The following is a 20,106-nucleotide window of genomic DNA, read 5'->3' on the forward strand; positions in this document are numbered from 1 at the left end:
GGGCAGTAAATTAGCACTAAATTGCTATTCTCTGTCATAATGCTCATATTGTAAGTATATCACTGAGGTACGTCAATAAGGTAAACATTACATGCTCAATAACACTGTAAGTAAACAACACTGTTAGTATCTATAGTCAACAACCGTTGGAACATTTTTGTTTTTTTCATGAAGATATAACAAATTTTCTGGATTCCGACACAGGGTATGGTTGCAGACATCAAAGTTGCAAATATATCATATTTCCTGATATTGGATTCATCATACATTTTATGCAAAAACTACCATTCTTTAATATCACATGTACTAATTAATTAAGTCCTCCTCATTAAAAGACTTGAGTGAAACAAAATAATGATAATGTAATAATTGCTCTCGTCTACACAGAAAAAGTAAAAAAAGTCGCTCAGGGTTTTTGCCAGTAATTGAAAAGGGCCCCTGAATATCATCAGTGTTCTCACATGTACAGGTTTGGGAAAATATCATCAGTTTTAAGAAATAAAACCTACAATGTGATTTGCAAAAAGGTTTTCCTCTAGCTGTTTCTTACAGTAAAAATAGCATCAATTTTCACTGTTTTTGTTTATTCAATTTCAAATTTCCGTTATTTATGTATTTTGAACACTCTTTCATGGACAGTAATACTTTGTACGTTGCGCGTATGACTGGAAACTTGTATAAACATACTTTTTAATCCAATTGGGAAAATAAAGGCTGAAATTGGGAAAATACAGGGTCATTTTTCAATTGGGAATGGGTCCCTGTACCGGACCCTATAAACATCTGGCAAAAACCCTGTCGCTCTCAAAGATTTTCTGATTATTTTGTCCATATTGTTAATTATCCATGATTAATAACAGGAGCTTTATATATCTAATGCAATGAGTTTTTAATTTTCATCTTTTCACTCTTTAGTTCATAATGACAGTGAATTGATCATGACAGCGAATATTAGAACACAACATACTATATATATATATATATGTATGGTATTGATTAGAGAGAAATTAACATTGGGTGAATAGGGATTTTACGGATGAAGGAGGAATATTTGAATGTTAGATATCGTAACACATGTTTAACAAATACCGTGTATACTAATAGTTTCTACAAAATCGTGAGAATAAGTGTTAACTCATTCAAAGCATAGCCTTATTTTATGTTCTTTAACCTTGTCACAAGTACTCCCTTTCTAAATTGAACTAGAAGACCCAAGAGTAATTAATGTCATGTGACCTGTTTACTCCCTATATCTTCTACAATGACGAAAAATTCCTTCCAAAGAAAACATGATCGTAAAAACTACACACTATCAACAAGGGTAGGGTGAAGATATAGAGGGAACACCTACCTACGTGTACGGTTGCGAGAACACCTATGTATATATACAATCTATAACTAAGGGAATTTTATTAACATTGTTCCTCTAAAAGTATAGTCTTATTCATGATTTCTGAACTTAAACCTAAATCTGGATCTAACTGATAGCTGGAGAGTGGTCAGCTGCTGACCTGGGTACATAATGACCAAACCCCCCTGATTTCAATACAGGCCCAGTGAACCATAAAGATCCCACCCTTGGTAGTGTAAAGGATATAAACTTATACAAAAACTCTAGGACACCTCGTATGGAAGGTAGAAGACCGACTATTCATTCTCCACATTCCAACATAAGAAGGCTTGACATAAAAAAGGCCCTAGCCACTTCTTCTCTCTCCCCTGTGTACATTAACAACAGTACAGCCTAGACCGGCTCCATTATACCAACAATAAAACCCACTGCAATCCTTCTACCCCACTTCCACACAAGAAATTTATACGCTGTGAAAATCACAGTTACATTACTGTCTCAACAAAATTGAATCTTGATCCGTCTGTTTTCAAAGAGAACTATTTTGAATGTGAAAAGATAGAAAATTTGGGCATGAACAGTTTGTACAATGCCTTAAGATAAACCCTATGAGCAGATCTATGTGAAACGATGGCAGTATTTTCAATTCAACTTAGTAAAAATGTTACATAAAGACGAGATAAAGACAAAGCAAACATTCTAAAGCTGAGGTACAAGAGATTGGCACGATAAAAATCTAAATGTTTACTTTACATCAAAAGAAACTATTAAATCGGAATGTTTTGAATAAAATGTTGCCTTTATAATCCAAACTTCTATGACACAGCTATATTTGAAATTTGAAAAAAGAAATCAAGCCGTAAACTGTTGAAAAAGACTGTCCTCAGGTTTTTTAAAGCGATAATTGTCAATCTGATTATGTTTCAAACTCCATTCATTAGTAATTCTAGCTATTAAAAAATATGTAAAACTCCCAGCCGGTCTAGAAGTTCGCAGCATGTGTGGTCCGCTTACAAAAGCTGTCATTGTCGAATACCATGACCTGTAGCGATTGCTTTATCAATACCGCGGTATACCTGGAGCCAGTGTTCAGTCATGGCTCTGACTAACAATACACCGATCAACGTCTGTCACACACATGTCCACAGTCAGTTCTGTTCAATTATGCATAATAACTTTTAAAAAACTGTTTGTAGGTACATACACAGCTTGTACTTTGGTTGACAAGTTTTTCATGACAAAATCCTATTACTTTTTTTATTGTAATTGTGAAACCTGCATAAACGGACCACCCTAGCTGTCGACCTACTGTCTATTCTTTGTGGAGTTGAATGGAGACTCTGTCTTTATATATATACACATATATATCACCCTCCTGATCATTGCCATGTTAAAATGCATACAATGAACCTGCCTGCATATCTCTCTATTTAATAAACCTGTCTACAGTGACCAATACATATATTATATCAATTAAACCTGTCTATAGTGACCACCACATGGATCATATCAATTAAACCTGTCTACAGTGACCACCACATATCTCCCCATATATTACACCTGTCTACAATGACCACCACATATCTCCACATATATTACACCTGTCTACAGTGACCACCGCATATCTCCCTATCTGATCTATTGCACCTATATCATCTTTGTAAAGAAGCAGTACTTTCCATGGTCAGATATATAGATTACCCAAGTAATCATTCCTTTATTCTGCTGTTAAAGAACATTTCTATAGCTATAGCTATCTTCCAGCTTTCCTAACTGCCTATTCCATTGGACTGTTGTTAATGAACCTCTCAGACCACCCTAGTGTCTGTTCCATTGCTTTATAGAGAACCTATCAAATGTGACCTGAACTCGCTGCCCTCTTGTTATCTATGATTGCTTTATACTAATTTATAAACACCACTTCGAACTCGTCTATATAGTGACCATATTTCCAACATTTTACTGTATTATCTCATATTATCCTCTTATATTAGTCCTAGTTTTCATGTGTGCTTCCTCACTTTAATTGTTCAGATTTATGAAATTTTAATTTAAAATTTGTAAGTATCTTTACTAATTTTAAAAACAAAAATTTACAAACTAAAGTGAACTTGCATCTATTTTTTTATTCATTGTCCCATGATTTGATTTTATTACAAATCCATGCTCACAAATTATTTTTACATGCATGACAATATTTTTCAATATATACCCAATTCATTTGAATCAAATAATTTTTGTGTCAGTAAATGTTTGAACTCAAGTCGAAAGTTTTTGAATAAATTTATAACCCGATACACACATCTTGAGTAAAGTCATGTATTAACCCTTGCACTTGGGTTACAATACAGGTTCCACAACACCTAGCTCCTATTTTATAGGGTTACTGCAACTCCGGGCATAATAAAAACAAAATAAATATTTTAACAAAAATACCAGATGGTGTAGATGTTATAAACTTTACATTCAAGAAACTGGGAGCATATGGGTATTTTATCTTGGATAACCTATCTCCAACTTACACACAAAACATTTCCCCAGCGTTTTTCCGTTTTTACGACCATCATAGAGATCCTATGAGGCAAGTCTGCATATAAAGGTGTTTGAGTAAGGTGAGTTCACTATCCAGTAGTTAAAAACAGTTTTTAGCATCTGCTGTATCCTATACCTTTTAAGACCTGGCTTTTCCTAAATAGACAGAAAGATTTTCACACAAAGGGGTTCACACAACTCAACCTTTCGCGAAGGTGGATAGAGAAAAAAACACGAGCCAGCAAACATTACACCAGAAGCCTTAAATGATATGTCAAACGCCAGGCGTACATTCAGTGCACCCTGCGTAAGGTCCCTTTTCCAAATTTGTTTTGCACTCGAGTAACCAATTTAATCCTTTATTAATACAAAAATTCAATTGATACAGGAGTTTTTTCCTAATTTGAAAGTGTTTAAGAAAATTCTCTTTGATTTAAAATTCAACACATCAATTACATTTTTTTAAATCTATGATATTTTTTACCTAATCGATAAATAATCAAGCAATGATCTAATGCCCAACTCTGCCATCAAACTAATGAATGTTTCAAAAGTAATTAACTAAACAATTGAATATTTATCAAAAATTGGTCTGATCTGAGCAGCTGACCTGAAATTTGGAGTAAAAGTGCAAAAATGAAAAAATAAATTACACTTTTAGGATATTTCTAAAAACACTAATATCTGAGTTTCAGGTTTTATGTTGGTTATTTTTCTTTTTTCTTATGTAATATATATATTAACTTCAACTTGATGTTAAAGCAAGATATCTATCTTTAGGTATTGAAATTTGTTTGCCAAAACAAAAAAAGGAAGAAGTATTCATGGTTTATTAAGACTAAATTATAAAATAAAAAATCTATCATGTATTATATAGGTTTTCAATTTCTATATTACATTCCCAATTAAAAGTATAATATTAATCGATTTTTTTGTTTGTTCAAATATTTATTTTAAATATTTTTACATTGTTCCTTTTACATTTATCCAAACACATTTTTTACATTGTTCCTTTTACATTTATTCAAACACGTTTTTTACATTGTTTATTTTCAAAATATTAAAACAAATTTGTTCCAACAGTATACCCTATACAATACATTATTACAATGTTATACTTTTAATCATTTTATTACAATGAATTAAAAACATTTTTTAATGTAACTGTTTATCAAAAAAAAATATGTTCATATCAAACAATGTACTACTATACAATGTATATAGTTATATACCACTGTGGAAACTTCTGTGTACTGTGTGTATTAAAACTAGTCTACTTTAAAATATGTATCAAAATCCTGAAAAAAAATCTATAACATCATCCACTGGTCTGTTAATAAAATTCAAATATCAGAGAGGCACAAAAGGAATTTGATACCAATATGTTTATAACCTGAAGTCTGAAGAACAGACGGTCAGGTTCTAGTTTTATCGGACTCCCGACTCCCATTCCTATCGTCGATCATTTTTATAAATCCATGTTTTGTACGGTATATTCACAAATAAACTTAGTAAAATTCAATTATCCAGCATTTGAAACTCGACAATCCCATTCATTCTGCACACAACACAGCCTTTCTCCCCCGACCTGAATTTGCCTTACTATCAGAAAACATAATCTCGTTAACCGTGGCGAAGAACAGTTATACATATATACTCGTTTCCCGGCTCGAGGGAGAATTTTGTTGTTTTGCAGTGAACTTCCACTTCAGAACACCGTGAACATGCCATAAAATGTATGTTAAAACCAAACCGTCAGTATCGCGAACTAAAACTCGCCCGGTAGCCGACGCTATATGGTATATAATATATTAGACTCGCCTACAATATAAATATTGAGTTTATCGATCGGATTAAGGCTGATTTACTTCAGAGTACGAAGGGCGCTAAATTCAACTTTCAATTATCGTAATACATTTCTTTAAACCAAACCCCGGTGAAACATACCATCGGGAAAGCGGTATTTGGTGAAATAATGAGCCAGTGAACATTGCTTCCAAAAATAAACCCAGGACCACACACCGCCAATATTTCGTTTCTGGGTCACAAGATGGCGGACGCCCGATGATCAAATGGCACTTCAAAACATAGCGAAGGTTTTGTTACCATGATAAGACAGAAAATGCAGAAATGTACAAGTAAATCCTTACCTTCAACCCATAATTCCTCGATGTTGGTTTCTATTTTAGCCGTTTTCAGACCAACACAACACAATGAGAGAAGCAATAATCCCACAAAAAGAACTTTTCCACAATGTAAGTCAATGAAACTGCCGATGGCAAACAAGTAATTTTGCAAGTGACATCGTAACCACAGAGCATTTTTGTTACCGTCCGCTTTTCCCTGTTAAAGAAAAAAACACAATATAATGTCATATTTATTTCATTCTCAAACACACGAGCAACATACATAATTCATATACACGAGATTTTATTGAGTATACATGTATACACCGGCGTATGGTTGTATATAAATTGACTTTTCTCCCCGGGGCGACAATTGAGGAACGTGTCTGTAATTCTTATGAACAAAGTTAGGAAAGTTTTATCAATGAAATGTCTTTGCAAACGTGCACTTGTTGATATCAGTGAAATATCATCAATCATCCCTCGGGTGAATGGTTCGACACAATGCTTAGATTTGGCGTGTCAGTCGACACACGGGATTGGGGCCATGCTAAATATTCAACGTATTGTTGATCTTTTGGGGACTTGGGAGGTTTCTTTCAAAAATATCTAAACACTTTGTAAACATCTTAGACCCGATTTGCCTCCGTTGGGGGTACAGCAGCAGTATTAGGCCCTAGAAGGGGGACCCTTGACTATTTACCTCGTAGCTGATGTATATATATAGAGAGGCCCGACAATTTGGATGGGGAGCGCGGAGCGGTTTGGTGTTTACACCAGTTCTACATTAAAGCTTACCTTTTTGACTTGTCTATAAGCCTCAGCTGCATTTACCCAACTAGTCCTTGTAAACAATTCATCCTCAAACTCTTTGTTGTTTCCCTTTCTCCGAACCGTCATCGTGGCTCCCTGTAACGGTGGGGGAAAACAGATCACATTGGAGTAAAGTCGTCGTCTTACCCTCTATCCCACGTGGTTAGTCGTACAAATATAACAATTTCCAAGAGGAACAGTAACAACATTATACATGTTTAACTTCACACATTCAAAATGCTTGTTTAGTCCAGATTTCCATTCCGAATTCGACATAGATTCAAGTATAAATCGTATCCCAACGCATGAACCACTCATCCGATCTCTCGTCTTTCCTTACGTTCTGCCTGTAACAGTTCAGTATTTGCATTAGGGCTCCGCCTTCGGGTCATGATTGACACGATAAGATCACCCATATCTTTACGCCGATTGGCTGAATTTAAATGGGACTGCTCAAATAACAGCAGCCCGACATTTGTTGCTTAGCAACTGGTTTGCCACAGAGAGAGGACCACCCAAGAAGTTGGAACCTCCACCACGGCAAATAAACAACATTCTTTGTATATGTCGTCGTGTACATAATTGTGGCCCGGTCTAGCTATTCGAGATGTCACGAGCTGCTGCTATTGTCCCACCTAGAAAGTCTTACAGTTTTATGAAGTAAAATGTTTTAATTCACTATCAACGTGATCTCTAAACAGAAAAAATATATTAATTGCGACCTTATTTCGTTCTTTTCCCAGAAAGCCGATAACAAACATTTATATTAATTTAATGTTGAATTTTATCTAAGTGGTACATGTATTTTCCTGAATGCGAAAAAATATAGCTTTCAGTGTGTATTAATTTGATAATACACTGTAGACAATATGAAGGCTCTGTGTGCGGTCCCGTCGTATCTTGATATATGTAACGGATGGAAAAGCCCTGTTAGCTTTTGATGTATATTTCATCCGGAGCTACTACAAAATTGTACATCGGTTTTATACGAATATCGTGTAAACACAAGATATTTCTGATTTCTCTCGTTTCATATCAGTAAGAAGGTGAAAGTCTTGACTTGTGTTTCGCTCAAAGTAAAATTAAAAAGGAAAGATTTTAAGTATTTTTAGCATGCCTATTACCGCACATCATCAATTAATCCCCGTATTTATAATAAAAGTTTACTCATATGCACTTGATATTACCTGTCAAACTGCTTGAATTAATAACAAGAAAGGGAAAATACGATGGATAAAAGACTATTTATGAACTATTTGGTAGACTTATGACACCTTTAGTCAAAGGCACATGCTCACAAAATATTATGGTTTTAGAGGCACACATTTATATATTGTTTAAAAAGGGAATTAGAATTAATTATGAAATAATCTATTTTACATGATTTAAACATGGTTGGCCCCATCCCTCTCCCTATGTGAGTACGTTGTGTTTACCGCACATATAAGCCCACCCGGGAGTTTAGAAGACCTACTTGACCGAAGAACGGAGAGTTGGTTGAACAGTTTCTTTATAATTCTGCCTTCCTGTATTCTATATCAGATTAAAAGCGCCGTTCTCGCCAGCCCAGCTCTCTCGGTTTTATCTCATTATACTTGATTGAATAAAAAAGCCGGCGAGATAAAAGTGAAGGCCTGCTCTTGTGGAGATTATAATAATTTTGACAGCCGATCGAACCAGTGTATCTGCCGAGGAAAACAAGTTCCGTTGAATTAAATTGAATAACAGTATACATAAAAGAATTAATCATTTCATCAGCGAAAATAACTCGTGCCGAAGTGGATTTGAATCTTATTTAAGATCGGGTTTAGACATTCCAACTATAAGAAAAAAGACGGGATACGAACTAATTCAAAGTAATACCGCATCCATCGGTATGAAATGGACAAAGCAATACCAATGTTTATTAACAACTTCATACATAAAGAAATGTCAAGATTTACAATCTGAGCGCTATAATTAAGCTCAGATTTGAAAACAATCTCAAATAATCATTTTTTTATCTGAAAATTCTTATAACAATTGAAAACATTTATTCAATTTGGTGGTTTCGTTTTAAATAGATCTGTTTTAAATGTTTTCCCTCCCCTTCGGCACGATCGCTGAAACATTGATGAATCGTATTACTCTTTAAACCTGTTATAGGTCTGACTTTTAGACGCCATTTGGGATTGTCTTTTAATAAAATTGATCCATGGTTTTGGAAAAAAATATTTTTTAAAATGCAGTGAAATCTTGTGAGGTGAAGGAACTGACATTTCCAAAGGGCATAACTAAAACGAGAGTAAATAATCAAAATTGCGTAAAAGAATTTGGAGATAATCAGATCGTTTAAATGTGTGTGTTAATAATGGTAACTCTCGCCGTTTCGCTGATGGTTTAGTGCAGCAGTCCTGATAGACGTGGACCAAGTGATTATAATCATATCTCTTCATAAAAATTGAAATTGGCAACAGAAAATGAATCATAATGTTATGTGAAACTTGTCTCAATTTTTAAATTCTCTACAGGATTTTAAGCATTCCTTTACACAGGGGAAACATTACCCACTAACACATGTTGTACATAACTAATTAAACACTATCATGGAAAACAATTTAAATGTGTTGTCTTTGCTCAAAATTAATGATGAATGCGACAACCCCAATTGTCCATTATGTGTTCACTCGGTGATGAATACACCCCAAACTGTCAAACTACATCTGCCCTCAAACTGTCCTTCGCTTTGCTTCCACTCGGCGAAGAAAACACCATGAAACTGTCCAAATATGACTTCCAAATTATCCATTGCTTTTTCACTCGGCTAAGAGCTCGGCGAAGAAAACACTCTGAAACTCTCCAAACATGACTTCCAAAACCTTCTATCGCCTTTTCACACGGCGAAAAAACACCCTCATACTGTCAATATATGACCAAACTATCCATTGCTCTTTTACTCCACGAAGAAAATACCCTGAAACTCTCCAAACATGACTTCCAAACTATCAATTGCTTTTTTTACTCTGCAAAGAAAACACCCTAAAACTGTCCAAATATGACCTCCAAACTATCCATTGCTTTTCTACTCCGCGAAGAAAACACCCTGAAACTGTCCAAATATGACTTCCAAACAATCCATTGCTCTTTTACTCCACGAAGAAAACACCCTGAAACTCTCCAAATATGACCTCCAAACTATCCATTGCTTTTTTACTCCGCGAAGAACACACCCTGAAACTGTCCAAATATGACTTCCAAACTATCCATTGCTTTTTTACTCCGCGAAGAAAACACCTTGAAACTGTCCAAATATGACCTCCAAACTATCCATTGCTTTTTTACTCCGCGAAGAAAACACCCTGAAACTGTCCAAATATGACTTCCAAACTATCCATTGCTTTTTTACTCCGCGAAGAAAACACCTTGAAACTGTCCAAATGTGACCTCCAAACTATCCATTGCATTTTTACTCCGCGAAGAACTTGGCGAATAAAACTTCCAAACTATCCATTGCCTTTTTACTCCGTGAAGAAAACACCCTGAAACTCTCCAAACATGACTTCCAAACTATCCATTGCTTTTTTACTTCGCGAAGAAAACACCCTGAAGCTGTCCAAATATGACTTCTAAACTATCCATTGCTTTTTTACTCCGCGAGGAAAACACCCTGAAGCTGTCCAAATATGACCATTGCTTTTTCACTCGGTGAACAAAACACCCTGAAGCTGTCCAAATATGACTTCTAAACTATCCATTGCTTTTTCACTCGGCGAACAAAACACCCTGAAGCTGTCCAAATGTGACTTCTAAACTATCCATTGCTTTTTTTACTCCGCGAAGAAAACACCCTGAAGCTGTCCAAATATGACTTCAAAACTATCCATTGCTTTTTCACTCGTCGAACAAAACACCATGAAACTGTCCAAATATGACTTCTAACCTATCCATTGCTTTTTTACTCGGCGAAGAAAACACCCTGAAGCTGTCCAAACATGACTTCTAAACTATCCATTGCTTTTTCGCTCGGCGAACAAAACACCCTGAAGCTGTCCAGATGTGACTTCTAAACTATCCATTGCTTTTTCAGTCGGCGTACAAAACACCCTGAAGCTGTCCAGATGTGACTTCTAAACTATCCATTGCTTTTTTTACTCCGCGAAGGAAACACCCTGAAGCTGTCCAAATATGACTTCTAAACTATCCATTGCTTTTTCACACGGCGAACAAAACACCCTGAAACTGTCCAAATGTGACTTCCAAAACTGTCTATCGCGTTTTCACTCGGCGGAGATAACACCCTCATACTGTCAACATATGACTTTGAAGTTGCAAATTGATTCTATGATAAGTAACAACGCGATAATTTGGAGAGCAAATGGTGAAAATACGAAACTAATTAGATAATATGTAAAGCTGAAGTCATGACCCCTGAATGACACTTTCTACTAATGTTAAAAGAAGCATACTTCAAAGCCGAAAGAATCCCACTTTGTCATCAAACAAGAACGTATAGCTGTTTGCAACTTGTGATCATATTATACAATATTCTTCGACCGAGTGCTCTGTGATGTATTCAATGACAACCGTAACATTTCAGCCGATTATGTTATCTTTTACAGGATAAGCGTTCAATTCTCAAATTGCTGGATTTGACCATAGCATATTGCACAGGCAATCATGCTGATGAACCATTAGACCAAATATGCAGTTAAAGTATGTTTATAAAGAACTTAGGGGGAAAATAACTGATACAGTGCCGCTTAACATTTCTAAAATATGTTCTACGAGAACAGTTCCAGAAAACTATGTCCCCAATGTCACACAAACAAAGTTACTCAGCTAAAATAAAGTGACCAACGATATATATCCCTGACAAGGTAAAGTGGCCGAACAACGCATTCAGTTGGGTAAATAAGAACGATAAGTACAATGTATAACAAAATTCCGTTAAGGTTAGAATGTTTAACGTGTATTCAATTAATATAGAAACAAGGTTATGGCAGCAAATCATATAATAGACATTTTAATTAAAAATGATCATTGCCATGTGTTGGTAAACGCTTAATTGGCGTTTTAATTAAAATGATCTTTGTCATGTGTTGGTAAACGCTTAATTGGCGTTTTAATTAAAAGGACCACTGCCATTTGGTGGTAAAACGTTTAATTGACGTTTTAATTAAAATGGTATTTGCCATGTGGTGGTAAAACGTTTAATTGACGTTTTAATTAAAAAGACCATTGCCATGAGGTGATAAAACGTTTAATTGACGTTTTAGTTAAGTAAATTATAGCAGAAAAAATCAACCGTCGATTGACAGTTTATTCAGAATGATTTTTGAAATGTTGCAATGAAAACCCCCCCATTAAATTGATATTTAAACTAGAATGGTGACTGCAGTGTGGTAACAAAAACTTTAACAGGTGTATTGTATTCGTTGAATAATCAATGCAATGTAGCAAAAAACAAAAAAAATGGCTATGAATAAGAAAGACTATTTCAACTCTTGAATATGGTAGTATTTTATTTTAACTTAATGCACTTTCCAAAATTAATTGTACAGACAGATTATTGCAATTTGCTATACATTGCAATTCATTTGCTATTGAAACTCTTGACCTTATCTTTTTAAGAACATGGTAACTCTCCAAAAAGAATTGCAAAATGACCTAGAACAAGAAAGACTATTGCAATTTGCAGTACATTGCAATTCATTTGCTATTGATACCCTTGAACATCTCTTTCTAACAACAAGGCAACTTCATACACCTTCCAAAACAATTGCACGCCATTGCATTATTTTTTCTTGGGACAGCCACGATGTGAAAGTATGGCTTCTCATAGCATAATGTTATGTGCCTCCACGCTATGTTTGAAATAAATCTAAAATATACATTTACAATAATGAAGCATATGAACTATAACTTCAGAAAATCCGTAAAATCACACAGAGATTTATTTTGATATTAACTTTTTATTTTCTAAAGAGAAATAATAATGAGCTACTAGCTACTGCAGATCAATTCCAAATAAAGGAAAAACAATTTCACAATGGGATGTTGATTTCCGATCACTCTTTTAGCGAGAAAAAGTATCAGCACTTTTATCATCTCTATAAAATTAAAGATTTTTCAAAACCCAAAAGATATTTTTTAATCTGAAAACAATTTCAAAAGTGGGAATGGGTCTTCATGATAGGGGGATTGTTATCAAACAACATGGTGTTTTTTTAAATGGCAACTGACGCCAACGAAAAGTTCAAGCGTTGGAATAGATACTACCAAACCACACATGCTGCGAGCTAACAAACAAGTGACGTTTGGAAATGGACTTTAGGCGTACTACACACACGCTCATTACCAGGTGTCCGTTTAAACGTTAATTGTGAAAGCTATACCACCGTCGACAACAAGGAAAGCGACTTAAAGAACTCCGAACATGAAGATGGTATCAAACACACCCTTAGAAAAGCAAAGGAACTGGATAGTTCAGAGACTGCAAAAACTCATTTGACACCAAGATGTAGATCTTTGTTGGAATCATTGATAAGGGTCAATGGTACCCTAACAAAGGTGTTCGTTAGGCAATCATCATTATGAGGATTAAATCCAATATAAAGGAAAACTACACCCATGAAATTTTAAATTACTTTCGACACGCACAAAAAGTCAGAAATCTTTCGGCGTTTTATTTCATAGGAATAAATACCTTCTCTTACATAATTTATGCTTATCATGAAAAAGATATGTTTCAAAAACAAAACATCATAATTAGCTTGGAACAAATAGCAACCAGTCTATAAAATTAATTGATTTAATATTTAAAATGTTAACACTTTAAATGTAAGAAAACAAGCAATAACATATTTTTTCTAAAACTTTTACTTAAATAGACAGCAGCAATGGTATTTTGAAACGGTAATGGAATGTCTGAAATGTTATCACCTTAACGCCGTCATTGTAATACGAGCATATTGTATTTTCTTTATGTATTGATTTTCAATAAAATCATACCAAGTTTGTACTGTTTAAGGAGATTCCAGGTGACGATTGCCCATTTAGAGTTTTAAAAAATATCATATTTGGTATTAAATGTATATGCAGTCGACGATTTCTTGTAAGAAAGGATAAACCTTTTTGTATGCATTCAAAATAACAAAATAAATCGTACACACACACACACACACACACACGTACGAAATCTACAAATTTTGCTACAAATTACGTACAAACGGAAGGCGTTTTTGATTTGTTTAGGCAAGCAACGGTTTTAGAGATATTGTGTACAGTATATGCAAAGCAACTACTGGATATAAGACTAAAATACATCCTATCCTTTCTAACAAGATTAATTACAGATTCGTAGAAGAAGTCTTTAAAAGCAAGCTAATCCAAAGCTAGCACTTGTTGTGAGCTTAGGCTAAGCCGAACCAGGGTATACCTCCCAAGTAGGTAAATACATGGAACGGTTTACAAGGCTCTTCAACAGAGGCTTGCTTCTAATTATTATTTATTATTTAATAGGAACCTGTGTATACTTGCGTTTGTCACATTTAGGGCAACCGTTGCTCACTTGTCATATACTGTGGGAGGTATTTTATCAACGATCGGAGTAGGTAATAGAATACCATGATTAAGTCAACAAAGATTGAATTGATTATGTATTGACTTTATGTTTAAAAGAAAGAAAAAAAGAAAAAAATCCTCATTGCTAATTCTATTCGGCAAGATGCTTTATCGAAATCGACCCCAGCCATTGTGTGTCAGATTTAAAATGCCATGATAAGTAGGTTTTAATTGATATTGTAATAAGCCACACACTGACCTGTTAGTAAGGTAATAACAGTTTCCGAACAAATAAAGGTTATAGTGATGGAGGAACAAAGGCGAGACATTCCGAGAAGATATAGATACTGTGTTCCCATTAAACAACAGTACGTACATATCTGGCGTGCTCTGTACAAATCAATCACGTCGGTGACATTTTTGACACGTGGCAGTGACTTTTGCGCCCTTTTTCGGCCGGGCCTCGTGCTTTGCCGATCCTGCTAGCTGACCGTTCGCTGAGTAAGAGCAGTACACCACATCTCCCTGTGTGGCATGACAAACAACGATGGAGGGAGTAGTCGGTCGTCTGTTTCTTAATATCCATCTGACACTCGAACTCGTCAAGCATATCGAAGTATATCTGCGATAAACTATTCAAGAAAAACAAAAGGTCTTGACATTTTTTATTGAAGCAAACCTTATCTTGAGTCAAATGCTACCAGAAATATGTAATCGAGCTTTGAGTTGCCCTAAGGTAGATAACTCGCGTAACACGAACATCAACACGTTTCATGTTTAATAAAACTATTGGTTCAAGAAAATATTTGACGCTTACTAAACGATCACCCAACCGACTGGAAAATGACGTTATTAATGTCAAACAACCACGCCAACACTTGGTAAAACTTGAGGCCAAAGCTAATATCCGTTCTCTGACCCTCCTTGATGACCTGTACCCAATCGTCAAAGGTCAACGAAACTTGATTTATCCATCAACATATTCCTGACCGATGTTTTGGTTTTCTAATTTAAATAACTCTGATTTATTAATAGCTTATGAATGGCAACCACTGTCGTGATTGTGTGTTTGTTTCATGAACGGTATTAAAACGGAATTCACATAAAACTAATTTATCTTTAACATGAAAAAAGGACGATATCATTATCCTTTTGACATCATTGAGAACATACTACATTCGACATATATTATTTATGAATTTTCTAACTACTAGTAAATCATTTTCGCATGTAAGTATGTTTATCTTGAGCTGTCGGGCCTTTCCTTTTTTTACCTAACGACTGTTGTCATCAGCATGACAGATGCCACACGTGAGCCTCTCTCACGTTAAAAACATCTGATTGCATACATTCTGCTTCATTTGTGAGACGTGTCATTCAGTTATGGATTGAAATGCATGTTCTTAACATTTATACGCGGAAGCGCATCTCGGATAATATGTGTGTAAGCAACTGGGTTTCAAAACATCGTAAATGTCAAAAATACCCATTTGAGTACTTTTATCTGATTTATATATATGTTCAAGCAGCAAAGAAAGTTACCCTTTTATCTCTCTGTGCGTTTTCCGTCCTTCCTTATTTTCTGAAAGTATGTGGACAGTGCTAAGTGAGAAGCCGGGCCAGAGGCGCAATTCTATTGTTAAATAAGTATATATATACATGTGTATATGATTATACATAAACTGTTTACTAAAATATTCCACCTACTTTCATGTCCCATACGCTTTTACACGCCCTTTCATAAAATTTGTCAATTATATTTACAGCTAGACTGTTGCGTTATCATGCAATGTTTTATAATTCAATAAGGAAAAGGCATAAATAAGTTGTGATAACTTGCGCCTTATCCTTTTGTTGTGATATGCAATAAAATCTGCTTAAACTAAATCTAAACTTAATTAAACTATGTTCTTCACGTCCTAAACAGTCTGTTTTAAGAAAATCTTATTAAAAAACGCGCTTTCATAAAGGATTATATAGGCACCTACCCTTTCGCTGTATTTCTACATGTGTTTTAGAACGCTTTAGACAAGGATTTCCATTCTTTTGACCTACAATAACCGCTAATGAAGTTCTGTGTGGTGAAAGAAAGGCATTTGTCGCAGAAACGTATTTACTTTGTTTTAGAATTTGCGTCTAAAACTTGTCCTTTTTTTTCAAATAGGTGCTTCATTTCTTGGTTTTTCTAGTGATTATTTTCTATGGTTACAATTTTTCCGGAGAGAAACATCAATGAGAAACAATTTGGGATTTCATTTGTCATTAAGTCGTAATTGGTGCCCAGTTATTCATACTGTTAGAAATATCCAAAGAGTTTCCGAACTTTTTAAGATACGAGGTTTATCATGAAAAGATTTGGTATTATTTATTCAGGTACAAACTCTGTATAATACTGCGAGTTAAAGGATTATAATCACAGGCGTTATTTCACCACGAAACAACGCTTATGAACCATTCAAAGAAAATGTGGTGTTCGTTTATTACACTGCACATATCTAGAGTCCATGCTGTTGTAAGACTTATGAGAGGTCCCCTTTCGGCTATAAAATGTAACAAAAGTGATAGTGCCAAGTATAGTTAAAACACCCTGGTAATCAGCCAATCAGTATACACGGTTGGTCATCCAATAAGAAAATACAGTTGGTCATCCAACAAGAATATCCAATTAGCGACTGAGATTTTATCATCTTTAATACTAGTAATAAATTAAATAACATTGCACGTTATATATTATTCAGTGTACACTGTTGCTGTTTTGTTTGCATAAATCTGTGTTGGTACCAATGTAACTTTTTATTAAAAAAAATATCTAATAACGTGAGTTTATAAGCAAAAACAGCAATATGGTTTTTTGGCGTTTATTTCTGTTGTTGATATTGTCGAATTACCTGAAATGAATATTTGATCTGATCATAATCTCAGTTCAGTGTCTGGAAAGTTTTTTTCTACTGTATACTGCGCTTTAGATAGTTGGCAATGACTATATATAGGTCAAAAAGTACTTTAAATGTATTAATAATGGACATTAGACCAGATGGAAGGTAGTGTGGTATTCTAATTACATTTGTAAAGTTATATATGTCAAGATGAAAACGTCTCTGTTGTATACATACAAGCATGTATATGAGGCAAGAACATGTTTTGAGTAATGGTTTCAATTAACGTCACACGATCCGAATGAATGTTGATTTGATGGATGTCCACAAAACCTTTACGACAGTTGCAGGGTTTACGATTGTTAAGTTTCCTCTGACCATTTTTAAACTGTGGTAGTTTTTTTACCTTGATGGAATGAAAACACGTTATTGAAACCACTGACTAAAGACTCCATCGCCCAAAGAAACCGAAAGTGTGTAGCTCAAATTACGAAGAAACACGTAACATTACTGAATAACAGCAAAAGTCGGAAAGCAAACTAGCAAAGAAAGCAAACTATATAAAATAAAATAAAAACAATAAAAAAAACAATTAAGAAGACTTCAGTTCCTAAACCTGAATTTATAAAATTCCCCAGAATACAAGTTGTAATCACTAAAGAAAAAATAACCTACTTCGGACATTTTGTGAAACTGGACTACGTACAAAATCTAGATTGAAACGAAGGATAAAGGCAAGAGCAATTATGTTAAAAACAATGTTATTTCCTACAAAGCATATCAATATCTGAATTTGTATTCCAAGATAATGTATAACAAATTGCGAAAGAAACAAGCATGCTTCAATACACTGTAATGCGTCTTCAAAACCACTGAATGGAATAAAAAGAGATACATTTTAAGCAGAATGAATAAATGTATACCATAGAAGATGTGTTCATAGGAAAACGAATCACGCGAATATTTTTAGTATTGCTTTATTCTGACGCCAGCATTAAAGCACCTAAACAAGAGCAATATTTAAAAGCAAAAAACATATCTGTGGTTTTACTATCTGAACTGAAAGAAAAAGCACAATGTAGAAGCACAATATCTGACTGGTAGGTTAGACTTATTGTGTAATTAAAACTCAATTTGAACGATTGCAAGGTTTTATGTAAGACAGGTATATTTGAATGTGTCTAACATTATAACAAATCATGATACATGTGTCGCCTAAAATTGTGACATTAAAAGCGAAGTGAAGACAAAACGGATGTTTATACTTCCGCAGGCAGGAGTTAATCTAACATATTAATAACTCAACACAGGCTAAAAACAAGTCTCATTGCATTGTACATATCGCTGTTATTAATAATAACTTTTATATATCACCGAAAAAATCCTAAAAATCCTTAGCAAAATATAACAAATATTGCTACACATAGGAAGTCAATGTCTTTACATATTGAAAGAAAAAAGGTTTAGAGTAACTGAAAAATCCTAATGAATCTCTTATTAAAGAATTAAAACCTTAATGGCAATTCGTTGTTTACTAATTAAAACCTAAAGCTTAATTATGCATTGTGGAAAATAATGAAAATAATACTGTATTATTGCATGGCCTTTTCATTTAAAACAATCAAAACAAGATATTTTCATCAAAAAAAAATGTTGAAATATTTAGTAATTTCCTAACTTTGAGTGCGTTCTAAAATTAACAATCTTACTAGTATGTTATAAAAGTTCATAGTATTTACAGCTATTTCCCCATTTATTTTTTTAACTTTGCGTTTAAATGTTAAAAGCCACCCTGAATGAAGAAAGCATTATATGCTATTTTACAGAGGTTGTAACAAGACATTATGTGTAAGCCATTACAAATCAGCGGGATTTTTCACACAATTTATAGAAACAAAAGCTTTGTTTAATTGTATAAACTAACCATTTACACAAATATTAAATTGATTTTTTTATTAGGCCAAAAACTTTAAACTTTAAAGTGCGTTTCCGTTTATTTCTATTATTGTAACAATGTTTTTATTTAAACTTGTTTTACTGTAACAAATCACAAATTACAGAAATATGATTAAGCAAAACGTGTATCAACATTATCAACGCCCTTTTCTTAAACAAATATTAAGCTCAACATGATAACCTTCCTTTGCTCAGCATGACAGTTTTTAACCGTATAAAACGCATTATTATAGAAATGTTATGCATGATTTGTCGACGGTAGCTGGAAACAGCGTTAATAAGAAAGTCATATACCATAGAGGTAACACATGCGAACAATATCGAAACGCAGATTAATATAAAAAAGACCGCAAGAGATCCCAAGCACAAAAATAAAAGATGTGTAGTAAATCTCTACAAAAAAGTGAAGCCGACTCAGGTGATTAATAGAGTGACACTTTTCATAAGCTCTCCGGTAAAACCTAAGATATACACTTGTTTCTATTGTTGAGTAAAACCACCTAACGAAATGACCCATAGATGTTGCGAAAAATGATGAGACTGCATTCTCATTCAAGTTCCATGATGAGCTGAAGCTAACAAGAATGCTCTTATCATAGATGCAGGACCTATACAAAAGTGCACGAGAATTACGCCTGACGACTGAAACGTTGCGTCAAAGCTAATAACGTTACCGTGTTACGATTAAATCACGCCTAATCGTTACCCGGTCACAACCAAAAAAAGGCCAACACTTATCACAAGTTATAATGTCAACTTAGATATACAAGAGAAAGAAACTCATCAGCATTTTCTGGGTAATTACAGCAAGTTATATCACATAATACAACCCGAAAAGTGTCGACTTCGTCCTTTGTGGGCTGCGCTGTGGCTAATGTCATGTTTCATGCCAAATTGATGATGAGGTAAT

At 34.4% G+C, this 20,106-nt stretch overlaps 1 protein-coding gene across 1 annotated transcript in view; it reads right to left on the bottom strand.

The window, feature by feature from the left end:
* The window catches only part of LOC110466639 (protein patched homolog 1-like), an 81,670-nt gene that overhangs the window by 47,358 nt on the left and 14,206 nt on the right, over positions 1–20,106 (bottom strand). The window contains exons 2-3 of the mRNA XM_021523273.1: positions 6,808–6,918; positions 6,034–6,226 (exon numbers count right to left, since the gene is read on the bottom strand). Coding sequence (XP_021378948.1) covers positions 6,034–6,226; positions 6,808–6,918 — 304 coding nt within the window. The remainder of the gene's footprint in view (positions 1–6,033; positions 6,227–6,807; positions 6,919–20,106) is intronic.

This window comes from Mizuhopecten yessoensis, unplaced genomic scaffold, assembly GCF_002113885.1.
Source record: "Mizuhopecten yessoensis strain PY_sf001 unplaced genomic scaffold, ASM211388v2 scaffold11139, whole genome shotgun sequence".
Taxonomy (NCBI): Eukaryota; Metazoa; Mollusca; class Bivalvia; order Pectinida; family Pectinidae; genus Mizuhopecten; species Mizuhopecten yessoensis.